This window comes from Haemaphysalis longicornis, unplaced genomic scaffold (genome assembly GCF_048455015.1).
Source record: "Haemaphysalis longicornis isolate Haplotype H1 unplaced genomic scaffold, Haemaphysalis longicornis Haplotype H1 scaffold_10, whole genome shotgun sequence".
NCBI lineage: Eukaryota > Metazoa > Arthropoda > Arachnida > Ixodida > Ixodidae > Haemaphysalis > Haemaphysalis longicornis.
Genome location: NW_027526204.1, coordinates 138,112,448 through 138,133,974, shown reverse-complemented (window position 1 = coordinate 138,133,974; position 21,527 = coordinate 138,112,448). Strand labels below are relative to the sequence as shown.

At 48.7% G+C, this 21,527-nt stretch overlaps 1 protein-coding gene across 6 annotated transcripts in view; it reads right to left on the bottom strand.

Annotated features, from left to right (window-relative positions):
- The window catches only part of Tfap-2 (transcription factor AP-2), a 361,095-nt gene that overhangs the window by 85,191 nt on the left and 254,377 nt on the right, over positions 1-21,527 (bottom strand). Inside the window, exon 1 of one of the 6 annotated variants that reach the window (XM_077690936.1) lies at positions 3,578-5,429. The exons of 2 other annotated variants lie outside the window; for them this stretch is intronic. In XM_077690936.1, the coding sequence (XP_077547062.1) occupies positions 3,578-3,856 (279 nt within the window). In that variant the 5' untranslated portion in view covers positions 3,857-5,429. Of the gene's footprint in view, positions 1-3,577; positions 5,430-21,527 lie in introns of those variants that run through there. 3 more of the 6 variants (XM_077690935.1, XM_077690938.1, XM_077690937.1) reach the window with 3 other exon arrangements.

Sequence of the window (21,527 nt, the reverse complement as noted above, 5' to 3'; positions counted from 1 at the left end):
AATATCACGTGGTGCCGACCGATCAATGAAAATCCTGGCGGCACATAACAATGAGAGAAAAGAGTGCCCATACTCTAAAAGCCTTCATTTAGTGACGCTAACGTGCATGGAACAGGTGCACGCGGAGGAGGCGTCTCTGTGTAGGGAAGCTGCCGTATGAATCCGGGCAGCAAGTCTGCCTGTCGGGGGTATTCGCGTCTAAGGACGAAGGTACGAAGGCGAAGGAAGAGACGCAAACACGATGAGGGAGTAGAAAAGTCTTTGATAATCGCTGGCATTCACGTTCATATCACGTAAGCAGACTTAAGTGTTCGAGAAATTTCGGTAGTGTGTCATGGGGGCCGCCAGGCGGACCGGTACAAGAAAAGGTTGTGTAATTGATTACTTGATTAATTACTAGGATACGCAACTACCTGGACGGCGGCTAGCAATGCGTGGTTTTGAATAGTCAGAAATCTAGCTCTGTTGTGGCGATTTCTGGCGTACCCCAAGGTATCGTACTGGAACCATTATTATTCTTAATTTATTTTTGTAATAATGATAAAACAGAAAACACTACGCCCGATATCAAATTATTCACTGACGACTGTGTTATTTATAGACAGATAAATTCACTAAGCGACGCATACACGCTACAAAAACACCTGGAAACGGTAGCTCGGTGGCGTGACGGAGGGGGCATGAGCCTAAATATCGAGAAATATACCCACATCTACTTTACACGGAAATTAGCTATAACCCAAGCAAGCTATAAATAAAAAATTTTTTATAATCAGTAGCGTCACGGAATACAAATACCTAGGCGTATACTTAACTCAGTCACTCAAGTGGATTGAGCATGTAGAGTGCATAATTACAAAGACCAGTAGATGTTATATTTTATCCACAGAAATTTTAATGATCCATCAGAGAAGTGAAAGAAACACGATATTTTATGCATGTCCGATCTATACTAGATTATGCGTGTGTAGTGTGGGACCAACACCAAGTATCTTATAGAAATATTAGAAAAGCTGCAAAACCAGGCAGCGTGGTTTGGTACTTACAATAATGACCCTTTTGCTAGCGTCTCGCTGAATAAAGCTACCCTGAGCTGAAAACCACTACAGCCCAGACGTCAAAAATAAGATTAAAATTTTTTCACTGCAGTTACTACAACACCGGTATCGACAAAACACAGTGTCTCCTCGCCCCAAAATACATATCACTGCGTCATGATAATTCCCAAAAGGTGTTAGAGTATTCTCACAGAATATTTTTGCTAATTCTTTTTTTAGAGCAATACGTGACTGGAATTTGTTGTCAGAGGAATCGGTCAGCATACGAAACAACGATCTCTTTTTCTCCCATTTATGACCAATGTGGTGTTCATGTTTTAACCGATATGAATACGTGCTTTTGAAAAAGTGTATGAATGTATTTGTCTCCTCTGTTTTGTACATGTTGCATGACCCCCCCCCCCCCTTCCCCCTCCTACACAAATGACCTCGTGGCGATGTAAATATCTTGTAAATAAATAACTAAACAATAAATTGCATTCTGCAACGCGCGATCCTGCGGCGGAGCTGGATACTGGCTACCAATTGTGCTGCTTTATAACTTTGAACAGGCTCTGGCATGTGGCAACGCTTTCCTCGTGTTTGCATACAATGCTTGTACAATTATTACTACGCGTCATTTGATACGCCCAGTTTTTGCTCGGAACGGTGAAACTTAAATCAAACGGCGATAAGCAGTGATCCCCCGAAAAGATTCATAAGCTCAGTCAACATAGTTTGGTTAAAGGTACGGGCGCGTCGTTGACTGGTTGGCGCATGTTTGGAAGAAATGTTCAGCCGGAGTCATCACTAAAATAGGAAAGAACCGTATTAAGGCGGGAAATCACCTGTACCTGGCCATTATGCCACCGTGACACGCGGGGGAACTTCATAAGTCATTCTATCTAGATCACTTCGATGAAAGAACCGAATTTTCCAGCACAATGCGGCGCACGCGAGGCCATGCACCCAACGTGGAAGGCATAAAACTTCTATTCTTGTGCTAGGGCTGGCAACGTTGTCCGAACGGTTTAGTGTTGTTAGAGAACAAAATATTGAAAATTGACGACGTATCTTAACCAGACTGCTGCCTGAAGGGTGGTTCATTCACAAACTGAAACTGCGCCAAAAAATTATTTACTGGGATTGCTACTGAGCAAAGCCCGACATATCGTCTTTTTTTTTTTGTTCATTTTAAGCGCTCGGTGTTGTCATGATAACAAAAATAGACAGCACATAACATGGCTAAGGGTTCGCTCCCCCAAATTCTGCAATTCCAACAGCGTCATGTCTGTCAAAATTCAGAGCAGTCACGTCCAAAGGTCATTGTGTGCGCCGATCTTTACGAGCTATAAAATAGCCATTCCATTTATCACACCCATTTCCTGAGATTTAACTGCACACACTTAATTCTAAGCGTGTTTGTCATAGACGTAAACGTTTTGCTATGAACAAGCATTTACTGCTGTTCGTACTGTGAGGGCCAGACAGCCAACCGAAAACCCGTGTTCAGCCAAAAGACGCAGGACGCTAAGCTTTTATTCCCCTTTTTCTTGTGGTGTGCCGAAACAAAGCGCGGACACCCGACTATTTTAACAACCCATTGTGGTGGCTAAGCAACGGCACTTTAAGAAGGTTTCAAGACCAAGAAAAACTTCATTAAATTTCCCCCGGCAGTCGCCTGTGATTGGCTAAGCCACCTGGAGCATCCTTGGGATAAATGTTCTGCAAAAACCTTCCTTGCCGGGTGCTCCCGCGGTGGCGTGGTATAATAACCAGTTGCGACCGAAAAACGAAGGTCTGAATCCCGAGTAGGTGCAGTTTTCTTTTATTTATTATTATCATTATTGCTTCTGGCATGATTTGACAAGTTTTTGGTCATAGCGCTTTTTAGAGAAGTTTTCTGCAGTCGGGTTATTTCTACAATAACCACAAAATTGACGCTTAGGAGTTCTACTGGGTTGGGTTTAAGACCGATCGTGTTTGGTGTAGGTGGCCTAATTAGGGTCGGTTACGTTGGGTTAGCTTAGGTTCTGACGAAATGTGCCATGAGAATAACAAGACGCTTATTTTCAAACGAAATGTCACGTGGTTTTATAAGCCAATGAACGGAGAGAGCCGGCAGAATTTTGGTCAGGCATTTCACCCGGCTGCTGGCAGAGTAGATGCTTTCTTCTTTATTTGTTTCGCCAAATGTTTAAATACGAACGAATATATATGGAAAATCTAGTCTTGTCTTCGTTTCCCATACAGACGCAGACAGAGGAGAATTAAGCAGCTTGCGCAATGCCTGTGCACCCACGTGACATTACCGCCGATCACGTGATTCACGAAGTGTGAAAGCAAAACCAGGGGAAATGCAAACGAAGCAACTAGGGCACTCGCAATGCCCTCACTGGCAAAGTGCTGTGCCATGTTAAAGAAAGGAGAGAATCGAGCCCTGGCGATACCGATCAAAAGAAAAGCGACAAGCTAAGCCATAGAGGCGAGAAAGCTGCGCGCGCACAGAGGTCGGGAAAGGTGGAGCTTTCGAAACGTACCTCGTTGACGTCAATGAGCTCGAAAGAAGACGCGACGTCGGTAGAGGGCGTCGTTGCGGGAGAAGACGAAGCGGCGCAGTGCGCAGCGTCGGACATGAAGCGTTTGGCCAGCGACGTGGGGCTGAGGTCGTCGTCGCCGCTGGAGTCCGGGTCGTGCATCCTGCGCTTCTTGCGGGACGACACCGGCGAGGCAGAGCCCCGGTCTCGGGTGGCGCCGTTGCTGCTGGTGCGCGAAGGGGGCGGACTGTCCGTGCTGGCCAGCGGACTCAGCTGGGCCATGGTGGCCCACGTTTCCTGGACGGAGTCGGCCCGCCACTGGGCGCGGGTCGTCCACTCGCAGCCGTCGGTACGTCAGCTAGAGGTGCCGACGACCCTTCTTTCACAACGGGAGTTTACAAAGGCTCCTTGCACTTTTTGACGTCCGACCTCAACGAAAACAGCAAGACGACCACGCACCTATGAGAACCACTTGACAGTGTCTGTCAGTCTTCGACTTGTGTGTTGCGTTCGGATAGCATCACACGCTCCTTGCGTTTTCCGCGCGAGTCAAAGATCCGCATTCACCAGTGAAACTGCAAGATCACATTTGGCGACGTTTTGTCTCCGAATGACGCATGCATAGCTCGTAGCTTCAACGTCTTCGGAAGTTAACGATCGCGCTTTGGCGCCAGGCCACAAATCACGTGCTCCATGACTTCCTCGCAGTCCAAAAGCAATGCTGTGTGACAGCGTCGTCTGCGACGCACGTGGTCCGCTAGGCTGTCGCCCTTCCAGACACGGCAGTGGCGTCGTCAGTCGGGCTTGCTAGCCCGAATCGAGCGCATGGTGCTTGCTCGGTCGGTACCCGCTCGCCACGGCTGTTTCAACCGCTCCAGTGCTCCACCGGGCAACGCAGCAACACGCGCACGGTGCCGTGGTCTCGGTGCGGCTCGTACATCGGCGGGAGTAGCGCGACGCACCGTCCACGTGAACTCGGCGGCGGGGTCAGTACACCCCGGGGAGACGAACACACCGCGCGAAATCTGGAGCGCTGGTTCCACGGCACCAACAGCAACCACGCGCCGCTTTTCGAAGGGATACCAGTGTCGAAACCAACCCGGGGAACACTCACGCACGCACTCACACACCGTCGTTGCAGGTGACACAAACACTTTCGCGTGGTCTTGCGGAGCACGCGGTCGTTGTCTGCGGTGCCGAACGAGCGTCAACAGGTGGGCGGGAGGAGGTTGGAGGGCGACGAAAAGCAGGCACTCGGCAAAAAGAAAAGAAGCAGAAGAAAAAGAAAAGGGGGGCGCCCCAGAGTGCCGGCGGCGCGAAGACGGGCGCGCGCGCACACGGCTTCGGTAGAGTCTTGCCGGGAGCGCAGCACGCGTTACTTTGCCGACGTCCAGCGCCACCGGCGATTTCACCCGAAGGCAGGAGTTATCTCTCCAGGCTAGGAAGAGGGCGAGGAGGAACAGCGCGTCGGGGGCCGCGCGATGGCCGAGGAGGAAAGGGCGAGAGGCCTACCAGGAGGGGGAGAGGACGACGGTGGTTGTTGCGCGCCGTTGCAGTAGTAGACGCGGGCAAGGAAAGCCACCAGAAGGGGAGGCGGCGGCCGTACGGCGAAAAATAACAATAATGACGGCAGAAAAAGTGCAGGAGAGAAAAAAAAACACCCAGGGAATCTCGTCCTCTCCAAGGAGTGGCAACCCCGACCCCCCTCCGCCCTCCTTAACAAGCAAGCAAAACGATCGCTAAGCACGAGGACGAGGGGAGGAGGCGCGTTTCAAAGCAGGAAGCTACAAGTTCGGCCGAAAGATTCTTCTACCTTGCCCTCCCCCCGCGAATCCTCCGCTTTGCTTTTATTCTTCTTTGTCTCAGGCCGGGCCGCCGCTGGCAGAGAATTCTCCCCTCTTCTTCTAACCTGCCGGTCGCCGCGTAAAGAGGGAAAGGGCAGTCGGCCGGGGCAGGTAAGCAGGCTTCTGATGCCGACACCACCACCACCACCAAGGAAGGCGGCAGGTATCCCGACCTTCAAACTGGAATGGGCGGTTTTGGACGCGCCTGAAACTTTTCTCCCCCCCCCCCCCTCTCTCTCTCCCCACTTGTTTCAGCGAGCCGAGTCCGGCATATCCGCGCGCCCACTGAAGGTGCGGGTACAGCCTCCTCGCCGGCGCTGTTGCCCACTTTCGCGAGAGAAACAAAAGAGAGAAATGTTTCGACACCCCCTCCCTCCCCCGATGGCCGGACAGGTAATATGCCGCGCACACCGCCGAGGTTAGAAGGCCCGCAAGGTCGCTGCTCGACAACGTCTTCGGGTCAATTCTTCGACTACAGCGCTCTCACCACCGTGCCATTTTGGGACCCCCACTTCAGCGTTGAGGGCCAGGTTTCGGTGACTACAGCTAACGCCTTTGACATGGCCTGTTTGCTTGGGGGGTGTTTGGGGCTAGCTTCATAATGGAGGGGGGTGAGGGGGGAAGTTTAGCCAGGAATCTCGTGATGACGCCGGTCCGGCCGCTAGCCCCGCTCGCCTATTAGCACGTTTACTCAGGAGGAGAAAGACGCGGGCCGACGTGAAGAGAAGAAGAAGCCAGTGGACGGCCGAGCAAGTTGCTACTGCAACCCTGCCCGATGACTCCACTTCCCTTCGCGTCATAAGCTGGTGTCGTTAATTCATCGAGCACGTTATTCGCTCTTCTGCGTATCTGATGATGCCTCTCCGTTCTGCGCCAGGCTCGAGCCGCCGATGATTCGTTGCAGGTGCCCCTCGGCGACGGCTACCGCTCGCTGCAAAACAAAGCTAGTCGCAACCCCCAAGAGGGCTGGCTCGCGTAGTAAAGGAACGCGAAGATGCTGCGTCTCGCAGGAGCAGGCCTCCGGGCGCTGCACACGGGCATCCCCTGCGGCCTTCTTTTTCTTTGTGACATCTTTCTTTTTTCACAACTTCCATTTGCAGACAGAAACCGTGACTAGGAAGTGAGAAAGCCTGATGTCCTTGTAAACGTGGCGGTGAAAAGAGCCAAGGGTTGCAAATAAAGAGCATTACTATAGAGGAATAAACTACTGTGAAAGGGTACACATCCACAAGCAATTTCATAGGATAGAAAGTGAAGCGAAATGAGCTTTATTTGGCTACACCACGAAAATTTGCTTTGGTGCAAATAAAAAGCCCTCCTTTTCTTGCGTTTTCTATCTATATGCAACTGGACAGAAACGTAGATCAAAATTTCAAATACGCGGAGATCATTCATGCGCACCAAGCACTTCTGCTTAAATCGACGTGAATTTGCGCTCCCAAACAATGGACTCAACAGGCCGCAGTCAGTCACTCACAGCATGCTACAAACGGACTCATACGCCAATCCTTGGAGGATGAGCCGCATCGACTCGGACTACGACGGAACTGCTACGTGTACAAAGTGTGATGGGCGTGTGAACTTGGGTCACATGCTGTGTGGTTGTGCTACGCAAGCCTCCTATCTTGAGGATTAGAGCGAGTGGGACAGTGCTCTCAGGAGCAGCGAACTGAAAGATCAACTCTGGGCTGTCCAGAGGGCACGCGTAGCGGCGGAGAGTCTCGGGCTCCCCGTCCCGACGTGGGAGATGCCCTCTACACCTTGACAACTGTCAGGTGTCCTTCAGGACCCTTTTTGGAAATAAAGTTTCTCCATCACTACCATTCATCAAGAAGCATTTATCTGGGGATACACAAAAGTCCGATTGATTGATTGTAGGGTCTAACGCGCCGACGCAACGCAGGCGATGAGGCGCGCCGTAGTGGAGGGCTCCGGATTATTTTGACCACCTGGGGATCTTTAACGTGCGCCGAAATATCGCACACACGGGCTTTTTTGCTTTTCGCCGCCATCAGAAAAGCGGCCGCCGCAGCCGGGAATCGAACCCGCGACCTCGTGCTCAGTAGCGCAAACAAAACTCCGACCTCTATATAAATTTGGCACGTTTATGAAAGCTTGACCGAAACCATGATTATGATCGAAACTCTAAGCTTAAATAGAAGCCGTCCTTCACCCTTGCAGGAGCTTACTTGCATATACATTTAGTCATTCTAGTTACTCATCACGGCGAAAGGTGATTTTAAGCACCGGTAACGCTTGGACGCCATTTCCACCCTGAAAGCTGATAGTTCTTCTCCAGCATATTTATTTATCTATTTACGACGACAGTGATCAGTGTTGTACTTTTGTGTGTCTATCACCCTGTGGACGTCTGACATACACCACTGCGCATGCGCCGCAGAGCGCAGGTATGAAAAATAAAATACTTTTGCCAGTTATGAAGTTCTCTGGACCGATCCCACGGCAGCATCTACTCTTAAGCAGGTAATATAACCGCATGGTCACACGTTTTTTTTTTTTTGGGGGGGGGGCATTATGTAAAATTTCATCTGGAAAAAAAACGTCGTGGCTTGTATATTTGCCGCAAGTGAAAAAGCAACGTTAAAAAAATGTCGCCAAAGTACGAAGCAGTTGTATTGCATACGTGAAACGCTCGTAGTTCGCAACGCATTTCGACTAACACGTTGCCGGGCTTTTTTTTTTTTTTCGCCAAAGAAGTAGCATCAGAATCTGTGTTTATGAGAGCTACGTAAGCTATTCCAATCCGATTCCATCTACGCAAAGAATGCGCTCATCCCCAATATAAGTTCACACTAGCGACCGCAGCGTGGCACAGCAACGGGCGAGGCGCAACCTCCCCCTCGCAGTGACGGTGTCTACAGAAGCGCCACGTCTACTGTAATCAAAGTGTTTTGAATTCACGCGCCCCGGTTCCCCAGCGCGCCGTGCTTTCCCAGCAACCACTGCTTCCACAGCAACGCCACGAACTCTTCGCGTACAGACAGCATCCTGCGAACGGCGTGCTCGCTTAATAAACCGGCAAGAGAAAGGGTTTTTTATTTGTTTTTGTTCAGAGTCCCAGGTCATGTGCAAACTGAGGAGTCCATCTACGTCATCAGCCAAGTCAACGCATATGTCAATAATTAGGTTGCCGCCCACCAAGAACTTGTCCCGTTTGTTCACAGCTTCTTCCCTTTTTTCCTCGTGATGATGGAGAACCACACAGTTAAAGAGACAGTAAGTTAATATAAATGCCGCTGCTCCTCGAGTCTCATCCAGCATGGAATGTTCACACGGCGAATCAACAAAAAGGAAAAGCACGGCCGATACCTTGTAGTGAGTTCCGTAGTTCATCTGCCCATAGTCAATACCACCCCTCCCTCCCCCCCCCCCCCCCCCCCCCTCCCCCGCGTGTACGCATGCCACTGCCAACGCTCGGAAATTTTTAGGACGTTCGTTATCTAATGTCATTGAATAGTTATCCTAATACCCATAGGCGTACGCTGACATCCGTCACTGTAGAACGTGTTTTTTCGGGCTTATCGTCTGTAATAATTTTAATTGCTAAGCACTTCTACGCGCCCTTGACGCGTGAACCCATCTGTATCTATGTAAAGCTTGATGTGCCACTCTTACACAGCATTATAAAATACCATTAATAAAATGCCGCAAGGCCCTCGTACTTGCATAAACAACCGCCTATGTTGCCTCTGAAGACATTGTCTGTCTTCTCAGCAACGCATTTGTGTGTAGTAGTGAAGCCAACTTCGCAAAATCTCGCTAAATCGCGTTTTATAGGGATACATGGGTATAAAAAGACGCCAGGGCACTCTTAGGTTGATAGCAGACTTCTAATGTTCCTTCCACCTAAATATACCTTCCAGGCAATGCGTTTGCGTATAGCCGGGAAGTCAACAATGAGGAAGTCCTGGTAGCGGTTTACAAGACTCTAGGCACTCCGTACTTGATATTATTCATATTGTCCCTGAAAATGCCTTCTTATCAGTGCACTTGTGTGTAAGGGCAAAGCCGACTTTAGTTAACCAGTGACCAGTATTATTTTCAATTAACCAGAACCTGTTCAATTGTTCTCAAATTGCTGTGTTGGTTTCGATCAGAAGTCCACAGCATTTAACTTCAGGTGTCCCTCAGTGGTATATTCTTGTTCGTATTTTCTTCAATATACGCTAGCGATCTGAGCAGATCTTACACTCATAGCACAGTTTTCTAATATGATGAGGACACGGTACTTGTATTCAGACATAATAATTATCAACTAGCAATGAAATACCTACAGCATGACTAAGTGATACAGTGGCACAGCGATAATGTAATTACAATAAACAACAAAAGTCGCAACTAGTCTGTTTCCATAATCCACCTCAGCTTATTCTTCACATCGTTCCAATTTATCTGCATACTAGTGATTGTATCCAGTGTGCATGTACACCTGTTGCCCAACTATATACTGTCAAATACTTAGGTTTATTGTTTGATTTCGATATGTCCTAGAATATCCAGCCTGCGCACGTATGTATTCAAATCCGAAAGGTTGATTGCCTCATGCTTTCCATTAAAGCCTTATGCCCGTTAAACATACGCAAACAAATATCCCGTGCGCCTGCTTACAGTGTCTTGCGGTATGGTATTTGCAGTTTTTACTTTGGTACCGCCTTCTGGAGAAACAAATTCAGCTTACTATTGAAGTTGGTTCTTAGTTCTGTAATGTATGGTGTATCGCATAGCATTTAAATGTCTTTCAGTTGTTGCATATGCCTGAATTGTTTGTGCTGTTCAGACAGACGGTGGTGCTGAAATATATTAGGTCACACGAACATTGTATACTGTACCCGCCTGAACATGACCCTCGCTTACGTGATCGCTTTGTTGTGCCGAGGGTTCGCACTAAGTATGGCGAGTGGTTGCTTACTTTTTGTGTCCCTTCTATCCTCAACTTCCTACCCTCCGAACTGTTTTCTCTTAGCACCCGTGTTCAAACTAGAGACGGTGTTTTTGAATTACGCGGTTGATGCCTAAGCTGTTGAAGGTATACTCTCTTGTGCTTTTTTGTGTTCATTGTTCTTTCTTTTTGTTATTCTTTCTTTTTTTCCCTTTATAAGCGACGTTGACAATCTATCGCTGCGTCCGTCATGTACAGAAACTGTCGGGCACGGCCCCACAAGCCTTTTTTGGCTTGGGCTGGCCCGCACATGTAGCCAGTGCTTTGAGAAAATAAAGATTATTATTATTTTACTATTATTACTAGACGGTATCGGTGTATAGCGGAGCGGCCTACGCAGTTATATATTTCCAACCTGGGATTTTAACAAAAGATTATGTTGAACCAGCTAGAATGGTTGTTTCCGGGAGCAAATTTGGGATGGAAGTTGTGGGGAAAACAGGCTAGGACATGCCTTATATTAGGACATGCTTTAGCGCACCAGCCGAGTAAGTTTGGCAAGTCAGGAAATTGTGATGAATTACGCGCCTCGATGCTTAAGAGCACCTTGCAGGAAATTCACTCCAGTCACTTTACTGCTTCCATCGAGTGTTAAGCGTGAACCGCATGGCGCGTTTTTGCACGCGATTCGTGCGCGTCGGCGTTGCGCGTGCGATTTTTTGACGCCCGCGTCGATGATTCCGCGCGCGCGGCAGCATCTGCCTTGCTCAGAAAATGACGCGCGTCACGCGCGGCAGTGGGAGGAGCCTGGCGACTTGCGACAATCGGGAGGCGCGCGCCTCATGGCGGCAGTTTCGAAGCGCTCGAGACAGCCGGCTGGCTCCGCGAGGCATGTTTAGGCCAGGGATGCCAGGTTCGGCTATAAACAGCCAAATTGGCTACTTGATTTTATAGTTTGCGGGAAAAATTGTTGGTTGGCTATGTCGCTATACTTAGGCTGTTCTGTATTTTTGCTTGAGACACCCTAAACCTGAGACAAAATGCCACTCTTAGGCTGGCGCGGAAAAAGAATAAACGAATCAATCGCAATTTTACACTCTAATCATAGCAACTTAATTTACAGTGTAAACGTAATAGAAAAAATGCCTAAGAAGATGTGAAGTTTTGAAAAGCCTGAGATGAGCAGATATGTAAGGACTTCACACCATCTGAGATCTTTTTGGAGCGGTTCAGCACCACCTCTATGTACTCAATTGCAGCTGCTTGTGCTTCAAACGAGTGATGTTTTGCTTGCACTCGATCTGTGGACGTCTTAATTCTGACATCTGACAAATAGCAGACATCTGACTAAGAATTTAAAATTATTCGGGTGAACGTTTTTGATTTGGCTATATGGGCTTGGGCTATTTCTGTTGGTCGACATTTGGCTACTTTTGGGCTATGTGGTTAAAAAATTTGGCGTGTTGCTCTGCGGGAAACTGGCATCCCTGGTTTAGGCTTACCTCCCTGGCAGTTATTGCATGGGCGCGTCCACTAGTGGGGCGGACTATCTTTTATAGTACTGTTTTTGCCCACATTATAAGCTCCTTTACCGGACAAGGAACTTCGTGGGTGCCTTGAGCGGCATTTTAGAGAGGCGCTTAGAAGCGGTCGCTCGCGGCCGAAGCCGCCGCCATGTTGCCGTTGCCTGCCGCGCCGCGCGCAGCGTGCGGGTGGCTCCGCGGCAGCGTCAACGCGCCTATGGCGTGCGCGGCGCGTTTTCGCGAGCAGAAAACACTCCATGCGGTTCACACTTTAGTCGAAGGCGGTGCGTCGGAGGGCCGACGTCGTTTCCTCCCCCGAAAATTACGTTCCTCGTGTCATCCTTCTGGGCGTGGAAACTGCACTCACCGCAGTCAGCAAATTAGCACTTGTTTTGTTTCTAAACGAAATCTCGCATCTCATGCTTTTCTCCCTATCCCTCCCTCCCTCCCTACCTTCGTTTGTTTGTTTCTTTCTTGTTTGTTTGTTTATTTCCTTCACTTTTCCGTGTCTTTCTCTCCTCACAAAGAAACAGTGTCACTTTCTGCAAATCTTTTTCGTGTGTGCCATTGTGGTCATTATGATTAAAAGAAAAAGAAAATGCCAGACCATTTCCATCGACGTGAAAACTGGAAAGGGATGAAGCATGTAGTGTATAAGTGTATTCTTTGCGCTTTGGTGTTTTCGCCAACGGAGATGAAACCGTTGGAGGGTAGGGGTATACAGCTGGGCTGTAAAATTCTCTTGTCTTTGAAGCACGAAGCTCTCTAGCGCGAGGCGTAAACGAGTGTGCCGGTGTTTTTTTTTTTTTTTTTTAATACGCGTTACGAAGCGCTCCAGCGCGAGGCGTAAACGAGTTTCTCAGTGTTTTAGCACCGTGGCTACATGAGACGAACGACGATTACAACGACGACGATGACAGGAGACGCCAGCAGCCCCAGCCTCTAAGGGGCTGCGCCCCTAAGAGTTCAAGTGCATTCTTCCTCACTCACTCGTGTTGGCGAAATGCGTATAACACAGCAGAGTCCCTGCTTGCGGCTCCTCCCCCAAGAGGAGAGGAGGAATTACGCTAGTGTGGAGCTGGACGGCCATTACTATGGCTTGTCGATACTGAGTTGTTTGCTACTTTGCCATCGAATAATAGGAAGTTTTAGCATATCGTTACCGTGTTTGCGTTACCGTTTACCGTGTTACCGCTAGCCGCTGGCGAAGGTGAAGCCTGTGCCGGTAAGTTACCGTTCGCTGTAACTCTCACGCTGCGCAGTCGACTCCCGCAAACACAGTACACGTTAACGTAAACACGTAACGCTATGATAAAACTCGCTAATGCTGACCCGGCTCTGGTATTCTTAGTCGGAGCATCTCTTGACTTCAGTTTTACACGAAGGACGGGGTAATGTACATGAAAAGGAAGTTAGTTGAAGCAGCATCTGCTTTGACCTTCTTCGTTCCAGTGTATTTTCCGCTAGTTTTGTTTTTATGCCCGAACCGGATAACCCGGCACAAAGTTAACTTAGTCCACGGTTGAGTTACCGGTGATAACTTAATAGGATGTCGAATAGGGAAAAATGTATTTCACAGTGCCTCGTTACAATTCGAAAATTTTTAAAAGGCACTCGGCATGCTGGGCCAAGTGGTGTGTCGACGTTACCAGCATATTTTAGGCACAGAAGCGTTTAGAACCCTTCACGGAACATTCAGAGGGAACCGTACAGCACAAGGGCCCCATGAATAGCGGCGAGGCAGCGACTGCTTGTAATGTGACGGAGAAGTTCGGCGGGACGATATGTTCATTTAAATTTATAGCGCCATTAGGATTCGGTATGCTGGCGCGAAGCCTACTTCGTTGGTCACATGCCTGCGTCGGCGCAAGACCCGCGCGTTCGGAATTGGGAAATCTTCGAAAGTTTAATCCCGGCGCCGCACACATCGCTACTCGCTTTCTGAAAAAAAAAAAAAAAAAAAAAACGAAGAGAAAAGGCAGAAAGACAAATACAAGAAGGAAACGGAGCTTGTAAGAGAAAACATATTCTCACTTTTCCGGGAACTCCCGACGACAGAGAACGCACGAGCGTAGAAATAAAGGGAGGGTTGGCGGTGAAAGAGGGAGATCGAAAGTGCTTAAAAGGCGTTGTCTTTCTTTTCCGCGAGATGGGGGGCAGGTGATGCTGCTCGGCGATGAAGTGCGTCATCGTTTACGAAGTTGTTCGACATTCTTACCGCCGCCGCCGCCGTACTGACCTCCGCATTCGCCGGCAGTTATGTTTTCCTCATTATCTCGCTCTTTTTTCTTTCTGTCGTCTCGCTCTCTCTTTCGTAAGCACGCGGTAGAGCACGTTGGAGGCAGAGAGCGAGCCGGCAGGAAGCACCCCGTAATTCCGACGCTGTAGCGGCCCCCGCGTTTTCTCGGAAGCAGCCCGGTCTGCGTCGGGCATGCGAGAAATGCTGCTGCCGGACTAAGGTAGGGCGCGGGAGGAACTGGCCCGAAGCTGGCTGTGCGATCTAACTCACGCCGTGGGGAGGCGAGGACTTCTCGCGAAGTGACAGAGTGGATTGTCAGTTTCGACACCAGCGTCAACGCGGTCGTTGAATCCGGGAAGCACTTCGCTTTTGTGTAAAGCTAGGCACGCCAGCCGTGGCGTGCCGTTGCGGTTTCAAAGACGCCGGAATAAATCGTGCGTGTCAACCGTTCACGCTCGCGAATGTCTTCTTTTGTCTCTGTGATTCCAATGCCGACCAAGTTGACATGGTTACGACTATCTTGGTCGGAGACGTCTCTGTAGAAACACATATCAACGCTGCACCGCTTTTCACTGAATTTACAAACGCAAGGTATTTTTTATGCATAGTGGGATTAGTTTTGTGATGCTCCTTATGCGAACTATGCGATTCGTGATTGTGCGGACCGCTTGGGCCGTCACTGTCAGTAATTTTCAAATGAGACCTCCCCCCTACCCCTTCCCCCGCCAAAGAAAGAAAGGAACAGCGAAGTATCGTAGGAGCGCAACAACACGATAATTGTCCTGACCACGGACAACTTGATCATTTTCTTCGTGTTTCTTTCCTGGGATAGGCGGCCCCACCGAGCTACGCGAAGAGCGAAAACTTTTCGAGGAATCACCCCGTAATTGATATCTACGGGAGAGTGCAAACAAAGTGGATATTTCAAGGTAAAAAGTCCTGCAGGCCGCCTAATGAACATATCGAACTGTCCAAACTTCAGAAGGCGTATCCCAACTTCACTCGAAGATATGACCGCGGGTGGGCTTCCCCACAACGCCTCAAAGCGACCAGTCAGCGTGACCAATTATGCGAATTTCGTGAGTTAGCCCACGCAAATTTGCATTTGTGCTGTTTTTCGAGCGCAGATTTTATCTTTTACTCGGATCGCATGCTGGAACTTGTCATAGGCCAAATTCGCACATTTGGTCAAGCTGATTGGTCGTTTTGGGGCGTTGTGGTGAAGCCCACCTGCGGTTATTTCTTAGGGTGTTACCCAGTCAAATTATGATTTCTTGCACGATCCCGGAGCAAGAATTGCACGACAGACTTACGGCGGCTAATATACACGGAAGTCTCAACGGCTCTATTTTGAAACACACATCTACCACCTTTTCAGTTCAAGGAAGTACGGGTAGGCAGTGCCCACAATCAATGGTCGTGCATGCCCAGAGAATCATCCGGAGCTATGGTTTTGCGGCGATAGTCATGGTGTGGATAGTCTAGATGCTGTTATCTCGGAAGTGAGAGCTTTGTTACTTATAGGTCCTGTGCATATTGCTCACGCAGAAGAATACACGCAGGTAGCAGTGAAAGAAATTAAACGAAAAGAGAAAAGAAACAAAAATTAGCAGTGGCTTAGCTCGGCTATGCCCGGATATACGTAGCGTGAGCTGAGGTTCAGCTGGTTATTCTTAGCTTTCCTGGATGCCTAGGATTAGCTTGATTATCATGCTTCAATGACGCACTCACGGTATACGCTTTATGTGACACATGTATATTTATCAAGCGGCTCCGGCGCAGCGTCACCAATCACCCCAGACCTAAGCCGGTTCCACAGGCGCACGCCGGTGTTGCTGCGACGCACGGGTCATCGCGGTTCCACACCCGGCCACTGCTCGCATGATCATCAAGTGGACCGGGGCGCCACATGCGGAACGGAGGTCGGCGAAGACGCTGGGCGCGTAGGGTGTGTGAGAGGCGCCGGGCAGCGAAAAACGTTCTGTGCGCCGTGTGACGTCACTGCTCCTCGCGCATGCGCAGCACGGCTCTCCAGGAGCCACGCGAAACTGCTCAACCTGATAAAACTTGCTGCTGGGCTAGTTGGTTCATGATCATAACAACTGGGATTAGCGCTTTAAAGAACAGGACACACGTAAGAGAAAACGGACAGGACAAGTGCCAGTCCTGTCCGTTTTCTCTTACGTGTGTCCTGTTCTTTAAAGTGCTAATCCCAGTTGTTATGCTCAACCTGGGCCACTGTAGCTCACGCTACAAAATCGTTCAGGAATCAGGGTGCGCATAGGCGGTCTCCCCGCATTGGTTTCCTGCGCGGCGGTGCAGTATAGTGTAAAGACCTCCGCGACCCTGACACACACTCTGCGGGGAGTTTTCCGACCACGGGGCGCCTCTTCGCGCCTTTTCTGTCGCTTTCGCTACAGCGGGCGATTCTTTAGGTCTCCCCTTCGCTCATTCGTAGTCTCGAAGAGTGCGCACGTATGCGCGCAACCTAGAGCGCGCACTGCGATCGTCAGGGTACGCGCTACGGGCCTTGCATGCGGTAGTGGCTTCTCTGCGGCCAAAGTTATGGCAGACAGCGTGCCGTGTCCCGGTGGCGCCAATACGTTTCCCTCGCCGCACAGATTTTCCCGCAGCAACACTGTGCGCCGGAGTGGTCGTGGCGCTCTACAAGGAAGCTTTTCTTACCGCACTTTCTTTTTGTGCAAGGTGTAAAGTTTATAGAGGGAATACATTTCGTTTGCGGTGAGTGCTCATTGGCGCAAGCGGATTAGGCGGAGTTCCGGCTGGGAGAAAAGACAAAAATGAAAATAATTAATGGATGTTACACAGCTAATGAATGTTACACAGCACTTTTCATGCCCGGCCTTTACAGTGTTGTACCGCGTTTCAGTATAAGCAGGTTTATTCGTTTCCGGGTTTTATACATTTTTCATAATTGGAGGGTAAAAATCGGGTGCTATTGTTCAAACTGATATTGGGGGAGAAATAGGGTGTTTCTCTGAAACCATTCAGAAATTCTGGTTTTTACTGGTTAAAGCGGCAGATGTACTAAGGTTATTTTGATAACAGTTTATTTTAGAGTGTATCACGAGCTCTTTAAATCTCACGCGTTAAAATTGGTCTTTATTTGAAGGTGGTAATCGGGGGTATTTCAGGGCTCTCTTTAAACTGCTCTCCAAAATTTGACATTTGTTTGGAAATGAATAAATAATGAGAGTAAATAGCATTGATAACTTCTAGCAAATGAAACATTTGATTCACGAAAAGCTGGTCATCAGTTGTTCCCTCATCCTTGTTTACATACATTATTGTGATCTTCTTGCGCAACTTGTCGGTCTTCATTCGAGGCCTGGCTGCTCGCTGAACGTATCTCAGCTGGGAGAAGGTTCTCTCTCGACCACACAGCTTCCATTAACTAGGCACAACAATGTGAGGGGACCATTTGTCAGCCAGAGGTTGCGCGTGGTAGAGTCATTCCATGCACTCAATGAGTTCGGAAGGTGTGTTTGTGGGGCTTGCTTCCAGCAAGTACTGATTGAGAACGGCGGAACGTCAGACCGCAACTGTTCAGATCGCTCCTTTGAAAAGGTCCATTCGGGGAGAAATCGGGTCTTATCCGAAAACGAACAACACTAAGTATAAGCCTCTATGACCCGGAAAGGCACTTCGCTGTAGAGAATTTCGGCACACACTGCGGGTATTCGGTCTACCGATGTTTCCGTACCCGGACCTTTCTTGCGCGAAAAATGGCTGTATATTCGGAAAAGTGTTAAACATGGATACAGAATCTTCTTGAATACCCGTTTAGCAAGATCGCGCAAGGAAGCTGTACAACGAAAAGCTTTGTGGTATGACATAAGAAACAGCTAACATGTAAGCATCTCGGACAACGGTGGTTTTTAGCTCAATGGGGTACCTAATTAAAGAGTTTACCTTAATAAAACCGTTGGAGACCAGGGATGCTGAACTTGACAGGTGCAACCATACTACGAAGGCTCCCTGGGACACAAACATCCCTGGCTCAGCTCAACAGCATCCGGCCACCCAGATGCAGTATTAGCCTGAAACCTCCCAACGACCGGGACAGGCATTCGTCCTGCAGTGGACATAAATGGCTTGAGGAATAACTTGCTTCCAGCGGGGATGTGATGTTTATATGACAACGACAATGACACAGACCGTCAACTACGCACACTGTCTGTTCGCAATAAGATTTCACTATCGTTTCCCACATTTTTCCCTTGTACGCCCTGTATCCCTATCACGTATTTTAGATCTTTTTCTGCTTGAAGGAATATGTCGTTCTCGTACTACAACATCACGTGTTTCCTTGCTTAGCCAGTGTCGAACTTTGTTATAATTTTTATACTGGAAATGTTTCTTGTATGCAGCCGATTAGGCTCCGCGTTTTCTTTGTGCTCTTCCCTTGTGCTTGTTTCAAACCATATCAGCTGATTTGTGCGTGTCGCTTCCGCAATATTTGGCGCCACATTTGGTTGATTGTTTCCTTTATATACTAGCCTGATTGGGTTCGGTATACTTAGTAATGCTTGTGTGTCGATTTCTCGCATGGACTATGCTGTTAACATTTCTTTCTTCATTTCTTGCTATCATGTACCCGCTAAAACTTGTATCGCGAACCTAGTCGTCATTAGTTGCTGCGCTCCGTTTTCTTATTCGCAAGTTTGGTGTCTATACACCTCCCTTTTGCTGTAACCCTCGTTACTCAATGCCCTGCAAGGGCCTGTAAGTTTAAATAAATAAATAAATAAATAAATAAATAAATAAATAAATAAATAAATAAATAAATAAATAAATAAATAAATAAATAAATAAATAAATAAATAAATAAATAAATAAATAAATAAATAAATAAATAAATAAATAAATAAATACACGATAGATGTACGCAGGTAATTTTGGTCAGAACCTAGCAGAAGCCAGCTTCACTAAAGATGTTTAAGAAAAAAAAAACCCTATGGGTATTATCTATAGTGTTAAAAAGACTGCTGGAAATCGGCTTTAGGCTCTGAACCCAAATGCCAGAGTTGAAGCGTAGAGTATGTGCGAGAGATAATTAGCCTAGACGCCAAAAACCAGCGCATACACAAACGTCTTCTGCTTTGATAAATTATTAGAAGCGGTCACGGGAAGTTTAACGAACAACAAAACCGGAGGTGGCGGCAAGAACTGCCGAACCAATCCTTAACCGAGAGTAACCAGTGAAAGACAAGGCTAACACGGAAGGGAGAGGGAGAGATAGAGAGAGATAAAAACATGCAACAGAAGTGTTGCTCGGGGCGGGTCCCAGCGAGTTCGAGCAAGCTGATCGAACATGGCCTAATAATTGGGCGGTCGGGACTTGCTGACTGAGACTTTAAATAAACGAGGAAGCTGATGAGCCGAGCATGAGCAGAGGGCGAAAAAGAAGCCGAGTAAAGCGTCAAAGGGAGGGGGTCGACAGCGCATAATGCGGAATGTCGGCTTAGCGTGGCCAATTACTACGCCGAGAAACGGAGGCAACATCGATCACTGAAATGAATGACCGGCCTGAGTTTCAATGACCTACTCGGGGAAACGAACGCCGCCCGGAGAACGTTTCCGCGTGCTGTCGTCGCCTGCGCGGACCCACCACGCCGCGGACAAGCATGGCTCGCAGCGACAAGCTTGTCGACAACGCCGACACAGAACAGGAAAAATTGCCAGACCATTTGCAGTCTGCATTGTCGTTTGATAATTTCCTGCAACGGCAATACATGGCCCGAACTGCGCTCTTTTTCGTCTCGCTCGGGCAAAGTGCACGAACGCTTACGCTTGGTGCATCCTCCATGCTTATGTAGACGACGTGTTTAAGCGCAGAAGTGAGCGAATTCGCGAAAAGCAGCTGGTTCTACATACAGCTGCGGGCATTTCTCTTCAGAACGCGACAAAGCTACAAGTAGTCAGGAGATACGGATCAAATTACATCACTTCCGTGCCCCTAACATGCGTCGAAATACCCTTTCCCGGCCCATTCGCCTTCATTATAAAAACACCGCAATTTTTTCGTGTGCCCCTCTATGCGCGCGCAAAAACGCGTCTGCGTATGCACGCGTGCGTGTCTCCCTGCCCATGTGTGTTTTTAAGCGAAGCCTATTACTCCTGGTACAAACCCATGAGGCACCAGGTAGCGTCCCTCTGACCTTCAAGCTCAGACAAGGTCAAGCAAGCACCTCGCGCAGTTTCGCTGCGCCGACGGAAGCGCCACCGCCCATGCTTCGACCCCCGACCGGACCGATTCGGCGCGCTTACTACGGAAGCCCCACCGAACGCACTTCAGTCGCCGGTCGAATCAAAACTGAAGACAGTGCTACGTATGCGATGTCACGTGAGACGGGCAGCGTAGTGCGCACTACTACCACAAGTAACAATCAGAACAACGTCGCGTGGCTCAGCGAGAGCAGCGCGTGTCGTTTGGCGGCGCAGCGAAATATTTAGAAAAACACTTTGTGGGGGACGAATCCGCTTTACGTCGATTACAACCTGTGAAGGGGATACGTAAATCCTACAAAGAGTATCACGGCGACGTCTACATTGGTGTAATAAACGCGCATATCACTTGCATAGACTAACAGATATGCGCAACCTCCTATATCGCGGTTATAACTCTCAAAAGTGGACGCCTTATTATCATCATCATCATAATCATTGCCGTCGTCGTCGTCGTCGTCATCATCATTACGGTGATATCCTTTTATGTCCCGTTGCGAGAAAAGAGGGTTTTGCGACGAAAAGATTGCAATAAAAATACGTCACGCCCGCGCCGCGACTCAGAAATTGACGGTAGCACCAGCAGTTCTTGCGGCCACAAAACCGTGACGTAACACTGTCCGTCCTAGGTCGCGGGTTCGATTCCCGGCCGCGGCGGCCGCTTTTCTGATGGAGGCGAAAAGCAAAAACGCCCGTGTGTACGAGATTTCGGCGCACGTTAAAGATCCCCAGGTGGTCAAAATTAATCCGGAGCCCTCCACTGCGGCGCGCCTCATCGCCCGCGTTGCGTCGGCGCGTTAAACCCTACAATCAATCAACACTGTCCGTCCTGCATTTGAACGGCCATTTGGCGCGCGACGACCGAATTTGAAACTGATTGGAATAAATGCGTTATAATTAATTCTACGCTGGCGGATGACCGCTTTCGGTTCGATTTTTGTAATTACTGGACCAATAGGTATTCGTTACAGCATAAAAACCGAAAGCGAGAAATTTAGTGTCAGCACTCCTTTAGGTCGCGGAGGCAAAAAAGGTTGGTCGGCGGGTCACATTGCCCCGCGGCTGTTCCTGTGTGGGTGAATCATTTCTTTCCCATGATTTTTTTTTTCACGATGTTGACTGTATCACGCGAACGTGGCACTTGCAAGTGCACTTGGGGTGTCACGCAGAGGGTACGATTGCTCCTTCTTAACCAAAT